General features: G+C 45.3%; 1 protein-coding gene across 1 annotated transcript in view; it reads right to left on the bottom strand.

Moving 5' to 3' along the window:
* The window catches only part of NIBAN1 (niban apoptosis regulator 1), a 64,621-nt gene that overhangs the window by 11,193 nt on the left and 40,833 nt on the right, over window positions 1-12,595 (bottom strand). The window contains exons 6-8 of the mRNA XM_048312241.1: window positions 2,828-2,943; window positions 434-538; window positions 177-339 (exon numbers count right to left, since the gene is read on the bottom strand). Coding sequence (XP_048168198.1) covers window positions 177-339; window positions 434-538; window positions 2,828-2,943 — 384 coding nt within the window. The remainder of the gene's footprint in view (window positions 1-176; window positions 340-433; window positions 539-2,827; window positions 2,944-12,595) is intronic.

The following is a 12,595-nucleotide window of genomic DNA, read 5'->3' as shown; positions in this document are numbered from 1 at the left end:
CAGGTATCAGCTCCCATCAAAGGCAGCAGAGGCTCTTTTGTGTTCTGAAAATTGGTGTCTCCAGCTGGATTTCTCAAAACACACAAGGATTTCAAAACAAGAACATCTGGTAATCTGAGCAAAACAATGGGAAACATTGGAGAATTGCTCCAAAGCACAGCTGTTCCTCCACTAACCTTTGATTTTTCCAGCTAAGAAGTTCTTGGAGTTCAGAATCTGATCCATGTCTGAACGAATGGTCCCTTCAAGAGTTTTTGCAAATTCTCTACATTCTTCTTTCAAGGTACTTAATCCTTCTGCCACCTGCTGCTGGACTAAGCCATAGGTTTCTTCTACAATCTGGACCCAAATCAGATTGAGAAGCAGAGATCAGAATCAGCACCCACAGAGAGCTGCTATGAGCAACAGCTACTCTGCAAGTGTCAGTCCTTACCCCAAACCAGGCCCGCTTCCTGTCATTCCTCTTTCCCTTCATTTTAGGCAGGATCATTGTCTGGAGGTTAGGCAGCAGTTCCTCCATCACCAGGTTGCTCAGGATCTGTATGGTCCAGAGATGAAAATGACAAGTTCACACCCTGTTCTTCACCTGAATGCTGAGCACTGCAGCACAGAGTGATGTGTGCAGACAGTGGCTCAGCTGTCCCTCCCAGCTGCCAGGAATTACCCACGGAGGCTTTGCACTCTCTCTGCCTAGATTTGATCTGCAACTCCTTCCTTACCTGTCCCACTCAAATGCACCAAATAAATATGCAAGACTTAATATACGTCTGATTTTGGTAGTCTAGGCCTCCCTCTCCATGTTTTTATTTGTAGACGCTGTCTCTGGCCTGAGAAAGCTGCACCAACAGCCCAGCACAGTCCACAATTACATCCCTGCTGTACCCAGCTGCTGGCTGAGCCAATACAGAGTGCAAAAACACCCCTCAACTTTCCATTTTCATCATGCCAGGCCTTTTTCATTTGTGTCAGTGCTTCCAGACACTGCACCTCATGTATTACAGCTGCCACAGGCATCTCGGGCATGCACCAACACCAGCAGAGGGAAATGGCAGGAACTAGAGCAGCACAAGTGAAGAAGGGCTCTGACTGCAGCCCAGTGTAAAACAGGGCATAAACAGCCCCTACAGAAATACAACACACAATACCCTGCTGTAATATACCTCCAATATACCTCCAGTATGCAATACACTTTTACTGTAGTTTCATTTAAGTACTTAGAGATAATGCCACAGCAGCACTTCAGATTCAGCTCTGCTGACTCAAGTATCTGTCAAAAGCAATTCACTAATTCAGGTCCTAAACTAATGGCTCCCTTAAGAAAGATCTCATGAATAACCCAAGCTATCACAAATTATAAACGTGACAACAGATCAAACAGATTTAGGAGCCAAGGGAAGCTGTGTCAGGGGAGGGTCAGGCTGGAGATCAGGGAAAGGTTCTTCCCCCAGAGGGTGCTGGGGCACTGCCCAGGCTCCCCAGGGAATGGGCACAGCCCCGAGGCTGCCAGAGCTCCAGGAGCGTTTGGACACCGCTCCCAGGGATGCACAGGCTGGGATTGTTGGGGTGTCTGTGCAGGGCCAGGGGTTGGACTGGATGCTCCTGTGGGTCCCTTCCAGCTCAGGATATTCTGTGATTCCATGATTTTATATTGTGCAGAATCTTGAGCTCTCTGGGAACGTTTTTAGGGCATTGGTGGATCTTCCCTCAGGTGCCTGGGCTTGTGCTCCCACTCCAGCCATGCTGCAGCCCCAGTGTGCGCTGACACTGCAGGGACTCGGCCACCACAAACGAGTGTCAGCAAATGCATTTCTTGGCATTCTGCAGGGACTTTTACAGCAACAAATTGCAGCCTGCTTGCTCCAAACCACTCACTTAGGTTGGATATTTGCCTAAAATAATTATTATGTTTGGTCCAAGCAGGCCATGAGAACACACTATACTTACAGAATGAATTATTGCTAAGAAGATAATAGTGGAACTAGGCTGGATGTCTTCTGATTACAGCTCTCTTGAGGTATATGGGTTATGAGTAAGTTGTTGGCAAGCAATAGGAAAAATAGAATATAAAATGAAACTATCACTATAATAGCTCCATAACATGAGGGAGGAGGGGGGGAAAAGAAAAACCCTCATGTAACTCCTTAAAGTAAAGAATTTATTATCAGATGTTAGCAGGGAACTTCAATCCCTGAGTTGATGGCAGTGGGAAAGACACTGTTTATAGATTTTTCTCCAGATTCCACATTTTTCAGCATTTCAAAGGTAGGCTTCTTCTAAAACAATAATCTGGTTCCTTAAAACAAACTCCCCTCCTTAAGGTTTTTTCCATTTTCCCAAAGGGAAGCCACATTTCATCAAGGAAAACACCTAGCAGCTGGCACTAAAGTAAACATTTGCGGAGTGCTCAGTGTTTGGAAAAAAAATTATACATCAGGGTGCAAATAATGCCCTAAAAGACACGTGGAGTGATGCCAGAGGGATTGTGGAGTAACCTAACACCACGAGTGCTCCAAATCCGGGTGCCCAAGTACGGACCCAGACCCTGGGCTTAACATTTCATTTCTGCAGAACTGAAGTACACAGATTTTTGGTGTTTAAGTGTAACTGTTACTATGCAAGACTCTCCTTCAGAAGTTTTTACTAAAAAAGAATTATGACTTACATATAAGCAAGGGATATCTTAAAATCTCAGGTATTTCTATCTACTCAATTTTCTTTTTTAAGATGCCATTTTTTGCCAAGAGGATTTATAATCTTCACTACCCTCAGAGCTGCCATATCCAAAGCCAAACAAACCCCATCAGGAATATAGAATATATTCTTTTACCTCTTTTTCATTGCCAGTTATCATTTCCCATGTGCCATAGTGGCCTTTCTCCTGCCGGAAGAACTGAATGGCCTCTAAGAACGCCTCCACTTCATACGTGGTCTGTTTGAGAAAGTCTGGAGAAAACAAAAAGTAACATAAAGGATTTACCAAGAAATAACCTTTAAAAAATAACCATCCTTTTCTGATCCCTTTCCCACTCCGCATGCACCTAGCAGTAGTACTTTAATTTACTAAGCCCGAATGCCTGAAGACCTTGGGCTTTCACTAAGATTTAGAAGTGCACTAACATAGGAAAGCTCATCCCTTGCCTTTACACCTGTGAGCATTGTAAGGTGGCACACGGGAAGACTCTGACAACGTGTGCCAGGGCCAACAGTTGGGAATTCTTCCTCTTTAGTTTATGGTAACAACAGACAGCTCAATGTGGAAAGTTGTGTGCCTTGATAAATTGCTAAATCCTGAGTTAACACTCCCCAATAACCTTTTCGTTCCTTTGGTTTGTTAAGAAACTGGTGATCAAGATGGTTTTTCATGGAAGTACAACAAAACAGACCTCAACAAAGACAGCACCCTGCTCTACCAGTTAAGAACAAAACCTCTGACAAGATCATGCAGATTTCACTAAATATTTCAGGAATGTTCAACCAGAGCTCTGGAGTATCTGGTTATTGTGCAAGGCCAGTGCTGCCATATGGGAGCTCTTCCCGAGAACAGCGTGGTGACCTGGGGACACCTTGGCCTCAAAACGTGGAGCAGTGCTGCTGCTTGGCAAACCTGAGTGAAAAAACCACCCGCAAACACTTCAGGGATTGAAGTGGTGTGTCTTCACTATCACAGTGTCAGGATTATTATCTTCTGGGAAAACAAAGCCACAAAGGCTTATTGTCCCCTCTCCAAGATTATCTACTCCAGCCTTGAGCAGGTGAAGTCCTGTTGTGCACTCTGAGAATAAAGGAGGGAAGAACAAGAATGCTGATTCTCTCAAAGGCAATTAGAAGGTACTGATACATACAAACAATTGTGATGAGAAGAGTCAGGAGTAAGTCCTCATGCCTTGCTTGTCAAGCAACACTTCTTTGGGCTTGTTCATGAAACTGTTCAAGAGAGAAGCTTTACAGGAGCCTTGTGTAAATGCCAAAGGCAATGCAGGGATTAGAGAAATTATGGGAAACATGGAGGATTAACACCACAGTAATACCTGAAATATCTCCTCCATGCACTTTAACAAAAATAAAAGCTACAGAAACCTACAATTAACTTCATCAGGGTTTCACCCTTGAAGCTTGAACACAGCTGCTTGAAAACTGCATGGTTTCAGATCTGCTCAGAGTCCAAATGTCACAATTTGCCCTTTCAGAGTTTCACCTGGCTGCAACGTCTGCAGGAAGGTCTGTTAAACACACTGAGGGGCACTAAACACTCTCTCAGTGCCACTCTCGTGATATGTTCTTCATCTGAAGGTATTTGGAGATCCAAAGACATCACACAAATTCTCCAAGCTCATACTATGATTAAAAAAAAAAATATCAGCCAGGTAAAATCCCAACCCTACCTTCACTGCTACCTCCAGGAGTTACAGCATTTGTCATAGCAAATCACAAACCAGGGTGCTAAAATATCAGTATTAGTTGTAAGTCAGGCTGTTCAGTGCTGAGAACATCCTCTGACTACAGCTTTAATGAAAGAATGGAGTATTCCACCTCAGAAACTGAGGTGGAGCATTGCATTCAAAAACTTTTGTCCTCCCAAAATAAAACTCAAAATATTTTGATGAGCAGAGGTCCTGGTTTGGCTGCAGGGAGGGAAAACTGCAGCTCCCACAGCCCTCCAATCTATGACTCACATGTTTTCCTCCTTCACAGCTGTGCTCCCTCCTAACCCTAAGGGACAACAGACCATCCAAGGGGCTGGATCTTGGACCTGCTGAGATGGTGATGCACCAGTGCTGACAAGAGTCTGCTCTCTAAGATCATCAAGTTTTAAATCCATGCTCAAGGGAATATTCTCTCTCTGTTCTGACTGTCCCCAAGCTCGTACTGCAGTGGGAAGAAGGTGCTAAAAATCCAAGAGTGATTCATTTGAATAGCTCATGGGAAAAATATCAAGCTGTAAGTGCCATAAAATCCCAATCACACATTCTTTCCTATGCCAGTAAACACAGGATACAAACAAAATCATGGCAGCCTTGCTACAAAAACAGCTCCAAGCAGAAAGGAAGCTTTATCCTTCAAGGCTGCTACAATTGCTTAATTTAGGCAATTTCATTCTCACTTCCATAGGAGGAAAAGATTGCCTCAGTGATAAGGCTTTGAACAAGTAGATCCATCCAGTGTCGGGCTATGCAGAAGCTGCTGGCGAGGCACGTGAGACAGAACCACATTCATGGGCAGGGCTCAAGAAAAGGGAATTGTACCCAGCTGAAAGGAGCTGCGGTGCACATCCTGCACGACTTCAGCAGGGCAGAGCCAGGGTTCTGCCCACCCCATCTAGCAGTCCATGGAAAGGCTGGAGGAAGGTGGTGGCTTGGCAGCCACAGCAAGGCTAGGGAAACAAGGGCTCGGCTGTTGGGGAGCCCTGCTCGCGTGCGAGGGAGCGGCTGGACCGTGGCAGCAAAGCTGCAGCTGCAAACGGGGCAGGTGGCAAAGCCCAGCAGTGCCAGGGACGAGTGTGCATCAGGGGAGAGCACAATGGGTGCTGCCCTCTGCTGAAGCCCTCACAGGGGCTTCCCCTCAGTCATCCTGGCACCTGTCCTTAGTGATCCATGTGTCCTGCTGGTCGAGGGGAGCAGCTTAGGGCAGCTTGGTGCAGTGCTGGCTGCAGTCTCCCTTACCCAAATCCCACACAAAGCCAGGAAGGTTACTGAGTGTCCTCCACCAAAAGGCCAGTGAGACTTTACAGGTACACAGACTGGTACTGTGTGCTTAATCCAGGATGCCTTGCACTTGGAAAATCACCCAAGCACGTTCTCCAGCTGCTAATGAACATAACATACCTTATGTGTGGAGATTAAAACAAAATTCTGTTTGTTCTGTTTAATTTTTAGAAAGAGAAAACCTACCTAGAGACTCTACATATCCAAGCACAGAGCCCAATTTCAGTAAGAGATATTTCTAACCACAGATTCCTTTTATAAATGCAAGAGTAACTGCTAAAAATCTCCCTTTGATTTTGGGAGATGGAAGGTCAACTGGAAGCACCCTGACTTCATAAATCTCCCCAAACTTGCACATGTCTCAATGGCATGGCTCAGTTTGTTCAGGACTGCAGAAAGCTTTCTGTAGGAAGGAGCTTCCCTGCAGTGAATAATTTCTCTTTTAAAAAACATAATTATGTCAAACCTTAACTCATCAAAATGATACCCAGAGGACCAGGCTACTGGACACCCACGGAGAGCACCTGCACCTCGTGCAGAAGAGTTAACTTAGAGGGTCCTGTTCCCAGTCTCAGCTGTCTCCCATGCTTGGGCTGCCCTGGGACTGGCAGTCTCCTAACAGGGTGCCCTGGGCTACAAGCTGCTCCTTCTGTCCCTTGGCAGGTGAATGTTTGGGGAGTGATGAGCAAATCTTCACTCCCAAGGTCCTGTGGGCTCTCCCTGCCCTGTCCATGGCAGGACAGCTGCACCCTTGGAGATGCACATGGCTAAAGCCCCTCAGGACAGATTGTCCAGACATTTGTGACTCACCAACACTGCCCTGGTGGATTTGGTCTCATCCACAGCCACAGATCAACTGGTCTTACACCAGTCAGAACACTGAAGAGCTCTGTGCAAGAACTTCTACAGATGGGCCTTGTTACCAGAGAGGCTGAGTGCTGCAGCTGCCTCTGGCTCAAACTGGATTTCCAGCAAATCCAGATAATATGAAATCTGCATTTGAACATTCCAGTTCAAACTGTGCATCTGTCTGTACTGCACGCTGCTGCCCTGGGGCTGCTGGTGAGATTTAATCACTCAGATGATGATTTTTCTTAACTACAAGCAAAGGAAGATGCCTTTGTAACATTGACATAGCTGTTAAAAAGTTATTATTTCAACATCCCATTTAATCTGTGTGTCCCTCTGAACAATAACTGTCACTAATGGCACTTGGGGACATGGTTTAGTGGTGAACATGGCTGGGTTAATGGTTGGACTCAGCTGCAATCCAGTAACAGTGAAGGGGTCCATTGACTGTGGAGCTCCACCACGGAGAATAAACTCAGCCTTTTGGCTGACATTTCACACGAGGCTGAGGCCCAAAGATGTAGCTGAACAAGTGTTAAACCAGAATCCAGAAGTCTGAGCTCATGGACCACAGGTTTTAATTAAAGAAATGCTGACTCTGACATAACGCCCTTCATCTGACCACCAAACTCGGGAGCAATCCACCCTGGCTCCATCTGCTTTCTGCAGCATCCCAGCCAGATTCTGCATGCAGGGAATATAATTTATATGATCCTGGAATTCGTCCTGCAGGTAACTAATTGATATTAAAGCAATGTGGCACCCAGTGATGGCTGTTTTTGTAGGAGATGATCATGGCAGGGCCCACAGGCCTTGCCAGGCTCAGGCCCATGAGCCTCAGGAGCTGCAGCTCTCTGGAATGTCTCTTCCCAATACAAGACATTCACAACCAATACAAAAAACTCAGGACTTTTTAGTTCCCTCCTACAAGACAGCAGGGCCCATGAATATCCCCTCAAATCATCCAAAGCCACAAGGAGTGGAGAAGGCAGGAGAACAATCACTGGAAGGAGAAGAAGACCAAGGAGTCCAGTTTGGTGGCCTTTCACTGAGGAGGAGAATGTCACTTACTATTAATTTTTGGAATATGATAAATGAATAAAAACTGCATTTGATTTCAGGTGATCTCACAATATTATTTCCTTGCTTCCTCATCTATTTCATGGAGACCTAGCTCTGGTGAAGGCAGTGCCAAAGCATCTCTTGTAACTCCTTCTTGTTGGTCACTTTATAGAGCCTTTTCCTGGGACACAAAAAATCTCAGTACAGGTACTGGTGCAGGGCCTTCCTTCTTGTGATGTTACAAATAGATCGTAGGAGGCAGACAGAGATATATTTGGAATTTGAAATGCAGTCTCAAAAGCTGGTGCTTCCACCCCTTCTTATTTCCACTAGACACTGCTGCCCTCAAGAGAATAGATTTCATGCTAAGAAATGCAAATTACATTTTCCCAATTTTCTCATCCTTCCAAGTCATTCCCCTCTCACCTTGGCATCTGCTTCTTTTGAATATATTTAGACTCTTGCTTTTCCCCTGCTTTCCATTATACACACTCTGTAATTTTTAAAAAGATCAATTTCTAACTGATTTTCTTAAAAATTTAGTTCTTTTAAAACAAAAGCTGGTAAAAAAAAAGAAAATACACAACTACAAACCAACTAAAGAGATAGGGTAATGCCAACTCTTGCACTGGCACTTCAAAGATAGCGCTCCCACTCCACCAGCCCCCAAGGATTTGGGGTGGAGGCAGCTGGAGACCGTCAGGGAAGAAGAGACATTCCTGCAGGGAAGGAATCACTCTGCCAACCAGCACCACAATTAGGAGACGCCCTTCAAAAAAAAATAAATGAGCATGATAAAAAATGATTTCCCTTTCCAAGAGCTCATGTCAGCTCCAGCACATTTTAAGAGCTGCTGCTCTTTAGATACCTCAGACAGCTGGTAAAAAGGCCATGGACATCAACTCCAGAAAAATTAAACTGTGGAAATTTCTATCTCCAAATAATAAGCAATGGTCCCAACCCACCGGGGATGGCAGGTAAGAAAAGGAACATGCTTTGAATACGGGAAGATGAGGAAAGCTCAGGAACTGCACCTCAGGAAAAGGGAGGTTACCTGGGGCTTGGGACATGGCTCAAGCACGGCTGAAAATGACCCTCTAAATAAAAGGACACACATTTTACCCTCACAAAATTCTGTCCTGTGTTGTTATCATCCAAACTGAGAACAAAGTGAAATATATATGGTGCCCTGGGCCTGAGAGGCATCAGCCTCCCAGCTCTGGGGATTTCCTGTGAGCAGTGTGCTGTCACATTATCCACAGAGCATGTGGTGTGAAGCTGCTAACCACCAAGAGAAACTAGATGAGGTCACTTCCAAACATGATACAGCCCTGTAAGAAAATGCTGTATTTATAGCAAATAGAGCTTTGCAGCACAAGTTCCCTCCATGGCCACTGAACACTGAGCAGGGTTAACTGTTTGGTTATCAGCACACAGCACCCAGATTAAAGCTGTTCAAAGCAGCACCAGACAGGGCACAAGGAACGTCCCCCGGCAGGGGACCAGCAGCTTTGGGTTTCATAGTCTAAAAAATTAATGAACACTGCATAAACACACACAAAGAATCACAGTATCACTTACTTACGACATTTTCCAAGTGCTTTCCAAACCAGCTATAATATTCCTGGAGCAGGTGTGAATTTGTAGAAGAAAAGGCTCTGGGGTGACTTTATTGTGGCCTTTCAGTACCTACAGGAGCTCCAAGGGAGCTGGAGAGGGACTCTGGACAAGGGATGGAGGGACAGGACAAGGAGGAATGGCTTCCCACTGCCAGAGGGCAGGGTTTGATGGGCTGTTGGGAAGGAATTGTTCCCTGTGAGGGTGGGGAGGTCCTGGCACAGGGTGCCCATAGAAGCTGTGGCTGCCCCTGGATCCCTGGAAGTGTCCAAGGCCAGGATGGACAGGGCTTGGAGCAACCTGGGCTAGTGGAAGGTGTCCCTGCCTGTGGTAGGAGGTTCCTTCCCACTCAAACCATTCCATGATTCTGTGATTTCTCTGCTGCAGAACTTTGAAGGCGGAGCCTGAACACCACATTTCTCTGCACAAAGGAGTCTTCACAGCTGCTAAGACAGGCTGGGGTGGTGGGCTTAGGGCAGTGGCTCCCCTGCACCACCCCATGCTTGGGAGTATGTAAGAAGAAGATAATCAGCCCGAAGTGAGAGAGGTAGGAAGAATGTAATGGCAATTATGATTTTAGCACATTCATCATCTTGGTGTTTCAGAATGAATGTCACTCCTACAGACTCAAAATCCTCACCACAGTGTAGGAAACCAGGCTGGCTGGAAAGGCAAAAGTCATGCTGACTGAATGAACTCATTCCATAGAGCAAAAACATCCTAGAAAGAGGAGAAATAGTCTTATTTCAAGCAAAATATTCTAAATTATACAGAATTTTCTATATCATGTCCTGAAAGTTTTAGTGAGTTTTTTTAAACATCCCACAAGCCTGACCAAAGGTATTTCTAGTGAAATGGCTTTGTCTGTTATGACACCATTATTATTCCTATGGATGTTTACACATCAGTTTAAAAAGTCCATTTGGACCTCACATGTCCGGTGAAAGACCAGCCACGGTCTCAGCCACTCATGTGCATCACAGGAGGTCTGATCTTATTAACCAAAAACGAATTTAATTAACCCAAGTGCAGCAGCTGCTTGAGAGGAGCCAAGACACAAGTCTTGGTAGATGAAGGGCTAGATATTGTCTCCCTTTGTACTTTTTCTCACCCCAAATTACCACACAAACCTTCCAAAAGGCCTCGCTTTCATCCCAGTGCACAAGGACATTTTTATTTAATGTCATAAAAAGCAATTTCCTCCTCAGTTCTCCCTTAATTGCTCCTTCCACATCCATTGGAAACAGGCGACAAGAAAATCCTTCCCTTCACCTCGCTCTCCGGGGAAGAAAGGCCACCCTGTTTGTGGCATGAAGACTCAAAACCCTTCCAAAGTAGTATCTGGACTCCTCACAGCTGCTCTGCTCTGTATATAGAGATGTATCAACACATTCATCCCTCAGCTCAAGGATTTCATGCCAGCTTCTCAACCTTTATCAGTGCTCCTGGAATTATTCTGAATTCTAGTCCAAGAGTTGGTAAGTCCTATACAGGCACTATAGACATGTAACATAGGAAAGTTAGAAATAACTGTGAGGAAAACAACTGTCAGATAAATTCAGAGCTGAAAAAGGAAATGCAGACACCGATAATAGCAACCCTAAAAGTCAGAGATGGAGAAAAAAAACCTGCCCTACATGAGCTTAAAACTACATTTTGTCTTTCTCTCTTGCCTAATGTATTTCTTTATTATACTTCCTTGATATATTTATTGCTCAAAATAATTTTTGTTGTTGTTTCTGTTGGAATTGGAGACGACAGGATGTGGTTTTGTGAGTCCCTCAGCTTCCTCTGTCAGGAGGGTGATTGTCAAGACGTGGATGTGAAATCAAACCAGAAGAAAGAAAATAAAATTATGAAGTGAAACTGTGTCTCCCAGAATGACCTAGTTGTCATTTCCTTCCCATTATGCAGACTTCCCTCTATCCCAGCACCAAGTGGTCGGGGTTCTCCACTTCCAAGAGCAAATACTGAGTGAAATTCATATAAGAAGCAAGAAGACCTCCTAAAAACCCAAATAATTCAAGAAGTACTCAGAAGATACCTCAGTCTGATTTTCAAGGCATGCAAACATAAAGGATTAACACCTGGGGAACAGGAAATATTAGAGCCCTGTGAGTATTTTGAGCCTTTCCCTCACTGTTGCCATTGTGGGACTGATAGAACATCCCCCCTGGGGGCAAGGTGGCCCCTTCAGCAGCAGATTTCCCCCAGATTTGAGGTGCGCACTTCTCAGTGTTTCACTAAGGAAACAGGGAGCGAGATGGAACCAGGTAAGTCCAGGTTGTGGATCAAAGTGGACCATGGAGATAAGGCAAACCAACGAATCCCATGCTGCCACCCCCATCTAATCTGGCAGGAGCAGCTTAGAAAATCGGAGGAAAATGCTAAACCACTTCCTCTACACTCCACCTAAACTCAAGCACAGCTTCTTTAAAAAGCTGAGGAGTTTTAAAAATCCTACACTGCTGGAGGTCTGACCTGCAGAGACACTTGGGAAGAACAGGCTCCCCTGGAAGCAGCAGAGAACAGTCAGCAGCCCCCTCTGTGGACCCCCTGCACCTGCCAGGCTGTTGGGGTTCCTGTGCTGCTCCCTGGGTACTTGTCTTCTCACTAATTAGCCCTAATCACACCATCTCACAAATTAAAACCCAAAAAGCATTTGATCTTCATGTTCCATTGCTGGTGAAGGAGATCATTGTCTCCTCAAACCACCAAGCCCTCATCAATGAGTATAAAAGGCAAAGACAAGAAGAATGTCAAGAGGGGAGCAGCACAACAACCCCACACTCCAAACATCTGAATGCCATTTCCCAGTGGTGCTCACTAAATCCCAATGCTTGTGCTCTGCCCAGAAATCCCAGAAACACAGGCTGGGCTGGGAATTTATACCAGAGGGACTCTGGGGACAGGAAGCAGCTGAATGCCAGGGCGGCTCCCAGCGCTGATTCACTCCAGCTTTCTGTGTTTAACTCTGCTTCCTGGGAGAAAGAAAACACACTGTACCCACGAACTCCTCCAAGCCCTTGGCTAAAGCCCAGTGCAGTACATTCCTTTCCAGGAGTGGCAGATCACAGCAGGGACAGAAAGGCTACTTCTGATCAGACATGCCATTTGTCTTTGCCCTGCCCTTGCCAAATCTGCCCTGGCAAACGTGAACTTGGCACTTTGGGAAGAGGTGGAGGGAGTATTGCTTTCATCCATGCTCCTTATCCCACTAAATTATATCTCACAATCAAACATGAAGGATTTTTCACAGTTCTTTTCTCTTTTCAACTATTTTGTAGTACAAGAGCACAGTCAAATTTTCTACCACAACCCTTACTACCCATTGTTTTGCAGTACATAGCTGTAACTTTGTCAGA

This window comes from Corvus hawaiiensis, chromosome 9 (assembly GCF_020740725.1).
Source record: "Corvus hawaiiensis isolate bCorHaw1 chromosome 9, bCorHaw1.pri.cur, whole genome shotgun sequence".
NCBI lineage: Eukaryota > Metazoa > Chordata > Aves > Passeriformes > Corvidae > Corvus > Corvus hawaiiensis.
This window is presented reverse-complemented; position numbering and strand designations above follow the sequence as displayed.